Genomic DNA, 17591 nt, shown 5'->3' with positions numbered 1-17591 from the left:
GAGATTGAACTGAAACGTGACACGTACAGCAGGTCCTGTACGTACAAATACTTTGTATCTTGCAAGCCCAGAGATTTCACTGGGGAAAAAGGAGCCGTCGACTGCATGACGTGGATTGACGAGATGGACACTGTAGTTGATATCAGCGGGTGTGCTGATAGGGACGTCGTGAAGTACGTGTCCCAGTCATTCAAAGGAGATGCGTTAGCATGGTGGAAGTCACTCCTACAAGCTGCCGGTAAGGCCACACTGTACGGTTTGTCATGGGAACAGTTTGTGGCCCTGATCAAAGAGAACTTCTGTCCGCAGCACGAGGTCGAGCGAATTGAATCGGATTTTGTATCCTTAGTTATGAAGAACCTCGACTGCCAAGCGTATCTTACTACGTTCAACACGCTGTCTCGTTTAGTGCCTTACTTGGTGACCCCGGAGCCGCGTAGGATTGCTCGATTCATTGGGGGTCTGGCACCGGAGATTAAAGCCAGCGTCAAAGCTTCAAGACCTACTACATTTAGATCCGTAGCGGATCTATCCCTCTCCCTCACTCAAGACGTGGTTAGATTGAGAGCCATGAAGAGCTCTGAGGAGAACAAACGGAAACGTGAGGATGACACCTCGCGAAGATCTGAAAAGCGACATAGAGGGAACAACGACCACAGGAAAGGGTCGGGGTCTAGGAAAAATGACCATCAGTCGGGTGAGAAACCCAGATGCAAGATCTGCAGGAGGCACCACTTTGGGAGGTGTCGGTTAGAAACAAAATCCCAGTCTTCTGAGAAACGATGTGGGATCTGCAAGTCCACAGATCATAAAGCTGTGGATTGCAAGAAAATGAAGGATGCAACTTGTTTCGGTTGCAACGAAAAAGGTCACATTCGGCCCAACTGCCCAAAGTTTGCAAAGAAGGCCGAGGAAGGGAAGAAGACTAATGCGAGAGTCTTCAAAATGGACGCAAAGGAAGCAGTCCTTGATGATAACGTCATTACCGGTACGTTTCTTGTAAACGATGTCTTTGCTAGAGTCTTGTTTGATTCAGGAGCCAATAAGTCGTTTGTAGATGATAAGTTTTGTAAACTGTTGAACCTTCCTGTTAAAACCTTAAGTGTAAAATATGAGGTGGAATTAGCCGATGGAACCTTAGAAACCGCCTCGACTGTTCTAGATGGATGTGTTATATCCATTAGGAATCATTCTTTCCCGCTATCCTTGCTTCCCTTTAAGCTAGCTGGATTCGACATAGTAATAGGCATGGATTGGTTGTCGAGTAACCAAGCCCAGATTCTGTGCAATAGAAAGCAAGTAATAGTTAAGACTCCGTCTGGTGAGTCGCTTACTATTCAAGGAGATACCCAGCATGGATTGCCGGAGCAAGTGTCCATGCTCAAGGCATCCAGGTGCATGCAGAAAGGATGTGTCATTTATATGGCACAGGTTACCATTGATGAACCGAAGCCGAAGATTGAAGATATCCCTGTTATCTCGGAATATCCTGAAGTATTTCCAGAAGAACTACCCGGATTGCCACCGGATAGACAAGTAGAGTTTCGAATAGATATCATTCCAGGCACTGCGCCTGTAGCAAGAGCACCATACAGATTGGCACCAACGGAGATGAAGGAGTTGAGGACGCAGTTGGATGAGCTTTTAGCCAAAGGCTTTATTAGACCTAGCTCGTCTCCTTGGGGAGCGCCAATCTTGTTCGTTAAGAAGAAGGACGGTTCGATGCGTCTGTGCATCGACTACCGTGAGCTTAACAAGGTCACCATCAAGAATCGGTATCCGTTACCCAGGATCGACGATCTGTTCGATCAGTTGCAAGGAGCAAGTTATTTCTCCAAGATTGACCTGAGGTCAGGTTATCATCAGTTGAAGGTCAAGGAGGAAGACGTACACAAGACCGCGTTTAGAACTCGTTATGGACATTACGAGTTCCTAGTGATGCCGTTTGGGCTCACTAACGCACCAGCCGCGTTCATGGATCTCATGAATCGCGTCTGCAAACCTTATTTAGATAAGTTCGTCATAGTCTTTATTGATGACATTCTTATCTACTCGAAGAGCCAAGCTGAACATGAGAATCACCTTCGTTGTATTCTCAAACTTTTGTATCAAGAGAAGCTTTATGCCAAATTCTCGAAGTGTGAATTTTGGCTTCGAGAAGTACAGTTCCTTGGACATGTTGTAAGCGAGAGTGGTATCCAAGTAGATCCCGCTAAAGTAGAAGCAGTCATGAACTGGCAGGAGCCGAAGACTCCTACTGAGATTCGCAGTTTCCTCGGATTGGCAGGATATTATAGGAGATTCATCGAGAACTTCTCAAGGATTGCTGCGCCCCTAACCTCATTGACCCGTAAGAAGATTAAGTTTGATTGGGGCCCTAAGCAGCAGGAATCCTTTGACATTCTGAAGCAGAAGCTGAGCAATGCGCCAGTATTGACGTTGCCAGATGGTATAGATGAATTTGTGGTGTATTGTGATGCATCGCATACGGGCATGGGTTGTGTACTCATGCAGAAAGGCAAAGTCATTGCCTACGCTTCTCGACAGCTCAAAGTGCATGAGAAGAACTACACCACCCACGATTTGGAATTGGGTGCGGTTGTATTTGCTTTGAAGTTATGGAGACATTACTTGTATGGAACCAAGTGTATCATTTATTCGGATCACAAGAGTCTTCAGCACTTGTTCAATCAGAAGGAATTGAACATGCGTCAAAGGCGATGGATGGAAACTCTCAATGACTATGATTGCGAGATACGATACCATCCAGGCAAGGCAAATGTGGTTGCCGACGCCTTAAGCAGAAAGGAAAGGGTGAAACCGATCAGAATCAATGCCAAGCGCATTGAAATTAGAAATAATTTGAATGAAAGGGTGTTAGCTGCACAGAAGGAAGCTGTGCTGGAAGCTAACTATCCTGCAGAAAAGTTGGGAGTAACTGAGGAGCAGTTATCCCGCGACAAAGATGGAATGTTACGACTAAACGGACGAATATGGGTTCCAGTATATGGAGGACTTCGGGATGTTATCCTCCAGGAAGCCCACAGCTCTAAATACTCAGTTCATCCTGGAGCTGATAAGATGTACCAGGATTTGAAATCAAACTACTGGTGGATTGGTTTGAAAAAGTCCGTGGCCGAGTATGTGGCCAAATGTTTGACTTGTGCGCAAGTCAAGGCCGAGCATCAGAAGCCGTCAGGTTTGCTTCAGCAACCTGAAATTCCCAAGTGGAAATGGGAAATGGTGACAATGGATTTTATCACCAAGTTGCCGAAAACGAAAAAGGGAAATGATACCATATGGGTCATAGTTGACAGACTGACTAAGTCAGCTCATTTTCTACCCATCAAGGAGACGTATAGCTCAGATATGTTAGCTCAATTATACGTCGATAAGATAGTAGCGCTACATGGTATACCTATATCTATTATCTCTGATAGAGACACTAGATATACGTCACATTTTTGGAAAAGTTTCCAACAGTCGTTGGGCACTCGTTTGAATTTTAGTACGGCTTACCATCCTCAGACTGATGGTCAGAGTGAGCGTACTATTCAAACTTTGGAAGACATGCTTCGTGCATGTGCGATCGACTTAGGTGGTAGTTGGGATAAGCACCTACCACTGATTGAATTCTCCTACAACAATAGCTACCATTCCAGCATAAAGGCTGCGCCTTTTGAGGCCCTATACGGTAGGAAGTGTAGATCGCCCATTTGTTGGGCAGAAGTTGGAGATGTCCAGTTGTCTGGACCAGATATCGTCTTTGAGACGACAGACAAGATCGTTCAGATCCGTGATCGTTTGAAAGCTGCCAGGGATAGGCAGAAAAGTTATGCGGATCCTAAGCGCAAGGATTTTCACTTCGATGTGGGTGAAAAAGTGTTGCTTAAGGTATCACCTTGGAAAGGTGTAATGCGGTTTGGAAAGAAAGGCAAGCTGAGCCCGAGATATATAGGACCTTTCGAGATAATCGAACGTGTCGGGGCAGTCGCTTACAAGTTAAACTTGCCTGAAGAGCTTAGTGCCATTCATAATGTGTTCCACATCTGTAATTTGAAGAAGTGTTTCGCTGACGATTCACTGGTTATACCGCATACAGATATACACATAGACGAAAGTCTAAAGTTTGTTGAAAAACCTTTGTCGATTGAGGATCGACAGGTAAAGAAGCTTCGAAGGAAGCACGTGCCTATTGTCAAGGTCAAATGGGATGCCCGTAGAGGTCCCGAATACACGTGGGAAGTGGAATCCACGATGAAAGAGAAATATCCCCATTTGTTTGATTAAATCTCGGGGTCGAGATTTCTTTTAAGGGGGTGAGGATGTAACACCTCGAAAAATTTCGTCCAATAATGTCTTGACACGTGTCATAAGGTTCCGTTATGTGAAAACATACTTTAGAGGGACTAAAAGTGACAAACAGTGAAAACTATGGAACGTAAGGGTCCAAAGTGTCAACAATGGATAAATAGACTCTATGATAACCCCACATAATGTTTATAACCTTTAACGGATGGTTCATGGATCATACGACGCGGAAATTGCACAAAAGTGAAGTATTGTAAACTATAGGGGCCAAAAGTGTCAACATGTTTAATTTATACCTCTGAGTGAACTTTTGGCAGACCCGAAGCTTTGTATAGCTAAAATATACTCACTAGAATATGTGGTAAAAATTTCATAAAGTTTCGTCAACGTATGAGAAAGTTATGGCCAAAACCGTGCTTAAGGGACTAAAAGCGTCAACGTCGAATTCAGGGCTTTTCGGTTGAGCGCAAAGTTATCCGAGGGCATTACCATGTTGGTAAGAGTCCCAAGGCTCTTAAAAACCAAGTTTGGGGGTTTACGGGTCGAGAAAAGTAACCGAAACATCACGTACAAGTTCAGGGGTCAAAGCTGTCAACATTGGAAAGTTGTTTGGCTGAAACAAGGGTCAGGCGACCCGCCTGGGAAAGCCCAAGCGGGCCGCGTGGGTTGCCCAGCGACAGAATTCGCAAATATGGTTGAATTGGGTCCGAATTTAAGTTGTTTACAGCTCAATTGCACCTCCCAAATGCTCCAATACGTGCCCTTGCATGCCTACATCAACAGTAGCCTACTACAAACATCTGATTCACTCTTTAAATCAGATTTGATCAATGTTCTTGGCACTTGCATTTGTAAACATAAGCTCTCTCTATCAAGAACCTTCAAGACAAGCTTTCTGGAGCATTTCTGATCAACAAGGCCGACTTCTAGTGTCCACTAAACATCCTTAGGACCATTGTAAGCATTCAATTCGTTCTCTAATCCATTCTTGTTGTGATTATTAGTAAAAGTCAAACTGGGTGTTCATAACCTTTGACTTTCTGATTAAACGGATTTCTTTCAGTAATTTCTCGAATTGAAACTTGTTATAGATTGGTATTTATGTGGGAAACAAACCCTCTAAAGGGTACTAACTGATTCCCACTACATGCATGCTTAATGTCGAGTCAAACCTATTTCTAAAAAGTCAACAGAAGTGATTTTTGCGAAAAATGACATGATTAATGATATAGATGACATGCAACCTGATTGATCACTGAAAATAACTTGTAATATATATATAAATGTGTTTTAATCATCATCAACTCGACAATCTATAGTATAGCCACGAATCGGAACCGAAAGTCTTGTAAAACGATTATTTCGTAGACTATCGATTCGGATTCGTACATGCATGTTCAAGATCTGTATTGGAAAGTATTTTTGACTATTTTATTTTAGTTAAACTTTCTGGAATTTTCTTTGATTAAGTCTATGCTTAGCCTATTCGAATGCTTGTTTCCGGTTTATGCATAAAGTTGACTATTTTGCCCTTTTTGATTTAAAACGGGATTTTTGGAAAAGTAAAAGAGTAGAGATCTTTATTTTTATTATATAAACTTGCACCGAAAGTTTCGGATCAGTTGGTGGTCCAGATTGTGAGTTATGGCCATTAGCGTAAAACTATATTATAGATTTACATAAACGGTCCTTTTTGCGTAGAACCCGTTTCTGGCCACATTTTGGTACAAAACTTTTTACCAACTGATTATATATAATATTCTGGGAATTTTGATGATTTTTAATTAATTTTTGGCTGAACGGATCCTCGATCACCTAGCCATTTCGGCTTATGTCGGTTTTGACCGTTTTAGCCATAAAATGGGTTTTACACATCCTTTTGACCCGAAACCTTTTTCTACTGATTTTATATGATGAATAAATTATTTTAAGTATTCTGGAAATATAAAAATCTCAGATTTACTGTGGAAACCCGAAAACGCCCTTAAATCGTATTTTTAGCGTTTTAACGCATAGTAAAGCGGTATACTTGTTTTAAACATATAAGACCCATACCTACTGATGTGTTTAGCATAATTTCATATAAAAACAGCAAGTATAATATTTTGAACTCAGGTTTCCAGTTTTGGCGTTTTTAGCCCTTGTGAAATTACTAAATTACCCCTATGGTGCATAGTTTGGTTTTAAATGATATATTTGACATATGGGTCATACCCTACTGATATAGTATGTTATATTAAGTATATTTACTGTATGAACCAGACCCGAAACTCAGATTTCTAATTTTACCCTTTTATTATCCTTTAAATGACCAAAATGCCCTTCTAAGGCATAAATTGAGTTTAAAATTATCCCGGGCAATATAGAACATAACTTACTGATATAATATCATATTCTAAGCATATTAATTCAGGGAACTTGCATTTGAATCATTTGTCTACCCGTATCGCCCTTTTCGCGTTCGGTTCGGTTTACGTAACTAGTTTGCGTAAATCGACCAACACGGGTCAAACGATATCATTTTTACTTCAAAATCCAGAATGTATTTAGTATACCCATATTATACAAGTATTCAAACTTGTCGGGTCTAAATCACATTCTATCCGGTCTTTCGCTTAATCATGCGTAAACCGTATCATTCCTAAAACTAACCGGTCAAAGCTTAAGCTTAAATAAAAGACCCGTTAGGAATCTAATAGGTTAATTATAAACCTTTGTTCCAGATTAGGGAGCCCGGTAAAAGCTACCACCACTTATCGTTTGTGACTTATACTTGCTCAGGTAAATACATTTTGACTTATTTTCCCTATACGGGCTTGGGGTACGGTATTTAAAATACCGCTTGATCGGGCGCACAAGTCCTGCGCCTTATAGGTGTACAGTCTTGAATAGCTTGTGCGACTTCGTTTAAACAGTTTTGTCTTACTTAAAGGCTTTGGGGGGTTGTTGACCATGTCCCGGATATCCTTGGCATTATCTCACGAGATGGCCACGACCAGAGCACGGGGTGTAGGCGTACACCCGTCGTGTATAACTCTTTGATGTGGTGTGTCAATTAAATCTCTAGCCCAGACAGTAGATCCCGGGCCACCAGAGATATAAGTGCATGTAATTCGTTCACAAGTTTATATTATATAATTATCCCAAGTTAATAAAATATTTATGCCTTGTGCATTTAAATAAATTTTCAATCATTTTCAAAATGAGTCAGTCGATTTGTATTTACCAGTGTAAACTGACGTATTTTTCCAAAAGATTAAGTGCAGGTACTATACGGAAATAGGCTGGCTGTTTCCTAAGAGCGTCCACTATAGTCTCGCAAACTCGGACGACATTTATCTGTTGAACTATTTATTTCTATTTTTATTGATCCGCCTGTGGATCCATTTCAACTACTGTGATATTTATTATTACACTTTATTTAAAGTTGAAATGTTTCTATTCTGCTTCCGCTGTGCATTATTATATTGTGTTGATTGTCTATGACGATGCCAACTACGTCACTGTACCCCACACCGGGCCCACCGGTGACACGTGGAATTCGGGGTGTGACACAAATGTGACATGTTTGTAGGTTATATATTTTAGGAGATGAGCTCAAGCTTGATAATCCATCTCCACTAGACATAATGCCTATACACCAATTCAAGAGAATAAATATGAGAAAAACCCCCCTTGTGGGAGTCGAACCCAGGACCTAATGACCTCAAAGACTTATCTCACCCTCAAAATGCCACTAGGCTATAAAGCCATGAGCAAAGTCATTTTCTTACTAGGTTTAGATAATATACGTAACATATATAGTGTTTTACTTATATTCAAAGCATATTTATTAAAGTTAACTACCAGTCATAGTGTCGTACATCGAAGTTATTGGAAGGTGGTAGCTGTTACTTGGACCACAAGATTGATTTCATATTTGCGCTAAAGTAAAATAAGTTTTCGCTTTGTGTTCTAAACCACTAGATCTAGATCTGCACAAGAAATCCTGTGGTTGGAGTTGCTTTTGTTGCCGTGTTGTTTAAACTACTCCTTTTTGCCAAATTGCAAAACATGGCCTTTGATTTCATTATATCTGAAGCTACAATGGTTACGAACTTACGATGTTATTCTAAGCTTTAATCTCTTGCACTTCGTTGTTAGGTATGTTTTTCTTCTTAATTATTAGTTTATTTATAAACCTGAAAGTAATCTTAACATTGTCTTATATTAGTGTCAATCAGATATGATTAGTAGTTAGGGCCTCTCTTAATTCGTGACTTTTTTTAACGATGAACTTCATGTATAAGGTTACCACACTCTTCAAATCGGAGAGCCCCGTATTGCCCCACCCTGGCCAGACTATATTGTTTTAACCGGGTTCACGTTGGCTTCAAAGTTTGGCTTTTTTGGGCGTTCCCCGGGAAACCATATTGCCGGCGGACACTTGACATTCGTTGTGCCACCACAAGAGCATAACTCTCTGGCGTAAACACGGTGGGACAAAAACCCGGTTGGGCTCGGGAATCGAATTGATAACCTCACACAAGGCCTAGTCCAAATCCTTCATTGCCTATATCCACCCCAATATGACACAAATGCGAATTGAACATGAATATCCATTAGAAAACCCAAGCCTCCTACCACTAGACCACAAGTTGGGGATTCTTAATTTGTGACTTTGATAAGAATTTTGTAGTGCCACAAATTCAAATTCTGTGTTATTAATGTATTTTAAACCATCCAGATAATTGACTTTTAGACTTTAAAAAAACATCCACTTTAAAATTTGTTATTATACTCAAGTTTTGTTGGTTGTTAGTTCTAGTATATATTAAAATTGCAATACTCGCTCAAAATTTTGCTTGTTGCAAACAAAGGAGTGGTGGGCTGGGTTAGACCTTAGTTACAAGAAGCTTGGTGGAGGAAAATAGTTTGATAGATAGTTAGGATTGTCCTGAGGAGTTTATTAAGTTGGGATTAATATCGGCCAACAGGTCTTTGACGTTATTCTCTTCAACACACTCACTCTCTTTTTCATCAGTATCATCAAAAGAGAGTTTTACTTTAGACAATTCAAGGTCCTCTTTGAGCTGTTGAGAATCAGGCAACACTTGGCTATCACTTGACCACCATGAGGAGTTTTCGTCAAAAATAACGTTTCTTAACAAATATACCTTCCCTGTATTAGGCTCACAACAACGCCACCACTTTTTTTCAGCAGCGTAACCTACAGATATGCAGCGAACAGCCCGCTTTTCCATCTTGGGAGGGAGGACTATCCTCCACACCCTTGGGTAGTCCCCAAGGGGATGGTCCTTCATCCATGCTGACGTGGCGCCTACGTGGCGGATAGTCCCCAAAGAGACTACCCAAACCACACCCCATGGTCTAACTTATGATAAATACTAAAACAACCTTTTTATGTTATATTATTATTGTTATTATTATTGTTGTTAATATTATTATTATTGTTATTATTATTATTATTGTTATTATTATTATTATATAAACATACATTAAATACACTAATTAAAAATTATATAACCAATGGGCTCGTTTAAGCTTGCGAGCCGGCTCGAGCTCGATAAGCGAAGCTTGAGTTCGGGCTCGTTTACAAAAGAAGCTTGTTTTTAGGCTGGAGCTCATCTAAGTTGGGCGAGTTTCGAACTTTTTTTTAGTCGGGCTCGAGTAGCTCGGCTCGTTTGCACCCTTAGCACGGTTGTGGAATATTTGATGGTGTATAGGGGAATGAGGTGGCATATGGGGTGTCCATTCGACCCTTAGAGAAATGCTTGTATGTTATAGGTAATCTTAATTGTGTGTATGTGGGATAATTATTTGTTAGAGAAATGCTTGTATGTTATAGATACTCTTAATTGTGTGTGGTGTGGGATAATTAATTGTTAGAGAAATGAGTGTATGTTATAAGTACGCTTAAATCTATTCATGGAAGTTGTTTGTTTAGTATAGAATGATTTTTTTAATACAAGTCTAACTTCTATTTATGTTTAGATAATGTCAAAGTGGCTTAAGTTGTGTGGGATTTGCAACAAGCGCAAAAGCAATGCAAAGTTGATTAAACTGGGGTCAAGGATTTCTATTCCACGTGAGCAAGATTTTAGGCAACATGGAGCACTACCAGAAGTGCAAGATCAGGGACATATGCCTACTTGCTGGGCATTCGGGCCTTTGGCTGCTATTGAGGCAGCTTACCAACTAATTACAGGGAAGCTACTAAAATTTTCAGAACAAGAAATCGTGAACCACTATTGGTCAGCAGCGAGCAAACGTGAAAAACGCTTAATGAGAAACATAGGATATTATTCTGAGCTAACGTTTGAGTATCTTATAAGTAAAGGAAAAATTTCACTGGCTGCCGATTACCGGTACAAAACAGCGTTTGGGAAATGCAAGAGGCTAGATGCTAGAAAACTTGTGGATCCTCTAGTACGAGGGTACATTCAAGTTCCGAATGATGAAGTTGCACTTCAGATTGCAGTGGCCACTCAACCGGTCACCGTTGCGCTTGAAATTGATGAGGTGTACAACAATTACAATCCGGAGGTATATTCTTACATTAGTTAGTTGTATTTATCTATTTAATATTGAATTTGACATTTTTTTTTAATTTCAATTTTCTTAATTTTTTTATTTTATCCCTTATATCATGTACTTATTCTTTATTTATTTTTTTTCCGATAACTCCCATTCATTATATTATATATTTTAAATATTTATACGCGACTGTGTTTAGTAATTATTTATCGACATTTTTTATAAACTTTGTTGAAAAAAGAGTGTAATTCAAATTAGTACAATGATGAACCGAACTTATGCCGGTACGATATTGTTTTGTTATTTTCGGAACCGTTACCAATATTCATTTTTATAGTTTTTTTTGGACATTGGTACCGGTAATTGTTATTATTAGAAGCAGTATCAGTATTCATTATATGGTTTTCAAATCTGGATAATCTTAACGTATTTTTTCTGAAATAACCCGGTTCCCAAGAAGATGATAACGGGGACAATTTATTAGAGGCCTTATCTGTTTTGTTTTACCTGTTTGCCTAAAAAACATACAAATTTAAGAAATTAAAAAGTTAACCACAATACAAGAAGAAGAAAAAAACTACTAGACGATAAAAACATTAAAAAAAACAAACCTTCACCATTCAATTCTCTATGATGAAAAAAGAATAAGAAGAGGAAAAATTATAAGGATGGCATTTTAGTAATTAAGTCAAATTTAGTAATTAAGTCAAAAGGAAGGGTTTGCCTCAAATAATAATAATAATAATAATAATAATAATAATAATAATAATAATAATAATAATAATAATAATAATAATAATAATAATGATGATAATAATTTGTGTTGTCGGAAACAAAACATATTTACGGGAAATGTTAAGGGTTGGTTATTCTTAAATGTTAAGGGCCCGGGGTTTTCATTAAAGGCTGATGGGCTTGGGTTTTTCATTAGGGTTGTTACTTGTTAGGTCCTATAAAAAGAGGAGTGCACAGAACATTTGGTCGCTTACATTTCTTTTTCATCTCAGCACTTTTGTGTCTGTTTTCGTGGATTTTGTGTAAGTTTTTTCAATAAACGTTGTGTTTAGTGTTTGATACCAGTTTCTCACAGTGTTCATCTTGTATTTTGTGTTTTGTAGTGCGTTAATGATGAACGACCAGCAGCCTCGCCGTCAACTAATCAAGTCATTGATTAAGCGGCAAAGCATAGATGATATGAGAAGCATAGTCACATGGTTCGTGGTACGGGAACGTGAAACGGGGTCGCAATTCGCTAGGTCTCTAAAATTCGGCACGAGTCATTTCGGATCGCTTCGGTACGATTTACCATATAATATGGTATGATGTACATGTTAAAGTTAACTATAATTAAGTTGGAGGTTCTTAAAAGCAAGATCTTGACATAGTTTGGATAAGCAATACCAACATCCTTCAAAGCAAGATCTTGACATACATGAAGAGAAAACTTGAAAAAAAAACTTGACAGAATTTGGCCAGATTCTCTTCAAAGTTTCTCTACGGCACAAACCGCTCTAAATTAGAGAAAATGGACCTCACCATGGTGTTCGGAACGTCGAAATTAGTAGAAAATGGACCTCATCGTGTGGTGGCTGGATTCTAGTCGACGGATCTTGTGTTAGAGAGAGAATGTAGAGAGAGGTTAGAGAGAAATGAGGCAGAGAGAAAATGTTTGTGAATAATGAAGGATGTGAAGGTATATAGGGGTTTATATACCTAAGTTTTGGTGGAGTGGGTTTGAACTTTGAAGCCCATCAGCCAAGCTCATCCTTCTTCAGCCTACCATTGTCTGCACACAACTCCGTTCCAGCTTGTTCTTGCATCAGAATTCTCGTTTTCTCGCGTAAATTTCAATACAAATTAGTTTATAAATTAAAATAATTATTTTTATGCTCAAAATATTAGTATTTTGCTGACATGGCATTAAATGTCGCACACACGCGCTACGTGCTGAAATCGCGTAAGTTGATCTACTTGCTGATTCTTGTCGTTTCAATGACCCGAAAGTTACTGTAACTTATAAACATACTTTTTCAATAATACATAAGTATTCTAAACATATTTATTACGATTAAAGCACGAATTCTTGTTATCCCATGCGCAGTGTTGACCGTATACACGTCAAAACACTATGTATCTCTCCTAAATGCTAACTTTTAAATCTTAAAGATACAACTTCTTTCTTAATCATAAAGTTTAAAATACAGAGTCAAACATCTGTCTTGAGTTATATTTTCGGTTGAGTCTTTGTTTTCCTGTACACTAATCGGGTTTTTCAATGTTAGTGTGTTCTTAAATAATCATTAGTTTTTGTCTACATCTTATTTTAAGATGGTGTTTGTTTTTCTAAAAAAATATCTGCATAGGCTCTTTTGTCTGTTCCACGCAGACATTGTCATCTGCAGACTGTTTGTTTTTTTCAAACATGTTTCATTAAAAAACATTTTCGCGAGCTCTTGTTGGTGCAGACTTGGACCAACCACTTTTAAGATCTTCTAAGGTTTGTAAAGGATTAAACACCACCACCGTCCATCACCATCACCACCGTCCACCACCCCCGTCCAACAACACCACCCATCATCATCCACGCCCACCTCCCACCACCATCGCCACTAGGTATGGGATTGGTATCGTACCCGTACCGGTACCGGTACCGAAAATACTGATATCGAATTTGAACAAAACTGGGTACCAAATACCGTACCAAATATATAGGTACCGTACGGGTATGGGTATTTTCGATAAAGTACCCGCTTTGGTACCATTTTGTTTTTATATAGTTTTTAAGCACTTGTACTGGGTACTAAATAGGTAAAATTGACATGAGTACCAATATAGTACGGGTGCCAAATATGTAGAATTGGTACGAGTGCCAATATGATACGAGTACCGTATAGGTAAAATCGATACAAGTACTATAAATACCATAACACGAAATAAAACATAATATAAAAAACTTTTAAAGGTCTATATAAAACTGAGTACCGATATATGTACCAAATACCTAAAATTGGTACGGTACGAGTACGGGTATTTTGGAAAAAAAGCTTATCCCTAACCGCCACCACCATTGTCCGTACACCACCCACCAGTTTATATGTGTGTGTGTATTAAGGCCCTTTAGCTATCTTTCAATGATCTCGTGAAGTCCCCCTAGGTATTAGCATGTGATTCTTCCAACTCAACAATCTTCTTCACCGCAAGGCGTGTGACGTACCAGGATCCAGCCACCAATCACATTGAACTAACAATAATACAATAAATCAAAATTCCCATTCAATGTAATTAGAAAATTCAAAATATTTGTTCAAAACATGTTTACGTTCAGCGGAAGCATAATTCGTTGTTTTAGTAACTCAAAACCAAAGTATGTAAAAACAATCAATACTCCTTGTCTTTACACTAGTCACGACCCATGACCACTCCAGCTCCCCAGACTGCAAGTCCCACATCAAATACCTATTGACCTGTAGGCAAATTCTGCTTGGGGTAGCACCAAATCCCACTGTTTAGGGTTGTCACCAACAAGCTGCGAAGGAGATTACCCAAAGTACGGTTAGTGACTTCGGTTTGACCATCCGTCTGGGGATGGTGTGAGCTACTAAATTGTAGCCTAGAACCCAAACGCTTCCATAAGGTACGCCTCTGTCCGAGGTAATGCTTTTGGGAATACCATGTAGACGCACAATCTAGCTGAAATAAAGACGGGCGACTTGGCTCGCATCGTATGTTTTTGCACATGGCACAAAGTGAGCCATTTTGGAAAACCGATCAACAACCACCATAATTGAGATTCTTATCTCCGGTTCTTTTTCTTTCTCTATTGTAGTGTTCTTTCATCTTCAGATCCCTATCAAGTGGTATCAGTTTCAGTCAGGACTGACGATCATGGCGGGCAGAGGTCGACCTACACGTAACGCCACACGTTGGGGTGGAGCGCCAGATGCTCCAGTTGTGAACCGCGACCCATGAGATATTGAAGAAATCAAGCGACTACAACAACGGATTCGAGAATTGGAACTTCAACAGGATGAGCGCAACGAGGAATCCTTTTGCCCGTCGGGGGCGAGTTAATCGGGGATGAGGAGCATCCTACCCATGGCGGATTTATCTACCACTCACCTCCTTGTTTTGATAATTACGAGGACGAAGAGGTGAGCCAAGAAGATTATTTATGGGTTATAAAGGCCTTGAACGGAGAAGACGGTAAAGAAAAAGACGCCGCTGATAATAAATCTAGTAAGTCTTTTCCCCACGTGATGATTAACAGATCTATTGTGGGTCAATATATGGATGCCAAAACTGCAAACAAAGAATATGATGAGGATGTTATATGCGACATCTGTGCATATAATTCATTCGAGGAGACTCGTTTCCTTGCGTGGGGGAATGGGTTTCAATGGGATCCCGGTTGAAGATTATCTCAAGATTTAATAAAATTTAATTCCTTAATTATCGAGTCTTTTATTAATTATAATATCTTTTATTTTATTTAGTTTATTCATTTCTATCTTTAAGGTTGTTAGGGTCCAGTATAAATAGTGGTCTTGGTTCAATATTTACTATCAGTTTTTGATTGAATTTTAATAGAAAAGAACGTTGTGCTTGAACCCTTTGGTTCGTTTATCACCTTTGATTAATCATTACGCTTTTGAGCCATTTGATTGCACGCGAAACTGCCTCACTTTATTTGTAGAGAAACGCTTCAAGTTTATCTTATTATCCTGAAAGATGAATTTGAGTGGGTAAATCACAAAATATTTGATTAAATACAAGATCAAACGGGACGCCAATGCTAGCTCTCATGTGACATATAATCTAGGCCATCGTTTCTCTAACATGATGTTTTTAATCAAGGTTTATCATGATCGGAACCAATGGTACTACCACTCTACAAGTCCCTCACAGTGGTCATTCTCTTATACATCTCGAGTTTGGTCCTTCCCTAGTTGGGTGTGCCCATGACTGTGCAATATGCATGCACTTTTTATGCCATCTTAAAGATTGTAACTTATTTTGTCATTGTACTAGTGAATATTGTTATATTTTGAAGGGCATAAACGTATAGAAAATCACATCTATCTTAGCACATAAAACTGTTAGCATATATTTATTCATAATCAATATTTATTTTAAAGGTAGCGTGTTGGTTTTCTAAGAAAAGTAAGCATCTAGAACTTTTCTAAAAGCTTTAGTTGTTTCACATGTAGCTCCAGATGTTCAACAACAGAAGAAAGTAGTAAAGTGTGTTATTATGTGAGCACTACATCAGCAGTATAATAAATTCCTAGATTTATAAACTTGTTTTTGGAGGCGGATGAAGATGTGACGCATTGAATGGTTTGGTAACTTCAATCTTTAACAGAAAATTTTCCATTTTGGCAGGTCTTTTTTATGTTTTTGTTTTGAATTAGAGTTAGACATGTTGCTTCTTGATTGTTAGGTTTGTTTAAGAATTCATACCCTTATTTGTTTTGAATCTGACGACCAGTTTGAAAAAGAATAATTACACCGACACTTACAAAACAACTTAAACTTAAAACTTGTGCAGAGGCCGCGCGAACGCAGGCCTCCACTGCCACAAATTATGACGTAGGCTCGACCACTTGGGCCGACCTTAGGCAGGCACCCCTCCTGAGTGCAATGGAGGTCACCAACCTAGGCCATGGACCTTCTTGATCGTCCATTGACCTCGTCCAGGTAAGTGAGTAACCCATTACCTTCTCCTCTATTTAATACACGCCTCTTCACCTTCTCTTTCTCTTCAAACCGATGTGGGACAATGGACTATATAGTGAAGCCACCTTCTTTTCTTTTTTAAACGATCAATTAGAACATTGTTGTTACCATCATATTTGTATAGAGTAATTATCTTTCATTTTTTCAAGCAAGATCGAGCCACTTTATTTACAATGAAAAACTTTTCATGTACAAACTGGAACTTTGTATTTCTATTTGTTTATCTTGAAATGTCTCATAAGTGAGTAATCCTTGATATATCTTGATTAGTTGCGATTAATTGGTGGTTAAAAATTTAAATGAAAGTAAGATTACAGGATTCCCCTAACAGCTCAAAATCTTTATATATGGGCCTTTATCTCAGTGCAAACAATTGGGAGATACTTTTCCATGCTTTAAATTTTGATTTGCAGTACATCAACAGGATATCAAATTTGTAGAATTATAAACTCGTTTTTGGAGACGGATGAAGATGTGAAGCATTCAAAAGCTTGGTAACTTCAATATTTGATGAGAAAGATTCTATTTTGGGAGTTAGATATGTTGTTTCTTGATTTTTGTGGCATGAAAATTGATATGAAAATTGTTGTTTTGAACTTCATGTACAATATGTTGTGCAGACTTGAGACCATAAACTAATAGAAAGAAAGATGTTTCATGTAAACTTTGAACTTAAAAGAAAGTGAATTGTCCTTTTTGCCCTTCTCTGCACTGTTGTGAACTTTAAAAAAATATAAACGCCGTTGCCGGGGATCGAACCCGGGTCACCCGCGTGACAGGCGGGAATACTTACCACTATACTACAACGACTTCTTTGTTATTTTTGTTTGGATTATAAAACTGTAATAAAATGCTGATTAATACTTACATTGTTCACATACAGGCTTAAGTATATATAGACAACCAGATAAGCCAAACTCAAGTTCCTGTTTCTTTTTGGGAAATTAAGATGAAAACAATCATCAGTCTTTCCGCTCTATCAGTCAAATTTTGTATATTAAAAAAAG

General features: G+C 38.8%; 1 protein-coding gene and 2 non-coding genes across 3 annotated transcripts; 1 reads left to right on the top strand and 2 right to left on the bottom strand.

The window, feature by feature from the left end:
* Nucleotides 1-10455: 10455 nt before the first annotated feature.
* On the top strand, nucleotides 10456-12023 carry LOC110870765 (probable cysteine protease RDL6). The gene is made up of 2 exons (XM_035975888.1): nucleotides 10456-10857; nucleotides 11967-12023. The coding sequence occupies exons 1-2, from the start codon at nucleotides 10456-10458 to the stop codon at nucleotides 12021-12023; spliced, it is 459 nt and encodes a 152-aa protein (XP_035831781.1).
* A 4369-nt stretch (nucleotides 12024-16392) lies between these two features.
* On the bottom strand, nucleotides 16393-16553 carry LOC118481460. The gene has a single exon (XR_004865669.1). It is a non-coding gene; the product is annotated as a U1 spliceosomal RNA (small nuclear RNA).
* A 769-nt stretch (nucleotides 16554-17322) lies between these two features.
* On the bottom strand, nucleotides 17323-17394 carry TRNAD-GUC. Its single transcript has one exon. It is a non-coding gene; the product is annotated as a tRNA-Asp (tRNA).
* Nucleotides 17395-17591: the final 197 nt, after the last annotated feature.

This window comes from Helianthus annuus, chromosome 8 (assembly GCF_002127325.2).
Source record: "Helianthus annuus cultivar XRQ/B chromosome 8, HanXRQr2.0-SUNRISE, whole genome shotgun sequence".
Classification (NCBI taxonomy): Eukaryota; Viridiplantae; Streptophyta; class Magnoliopsida; order Asterales; family Asteraceae; genus Helianthus; species Helianthus annuus.
Note: the sequence above shows the minus strand (reverse complement) of the source record. Positions and strands in the feature narration are given on the sequence as shown.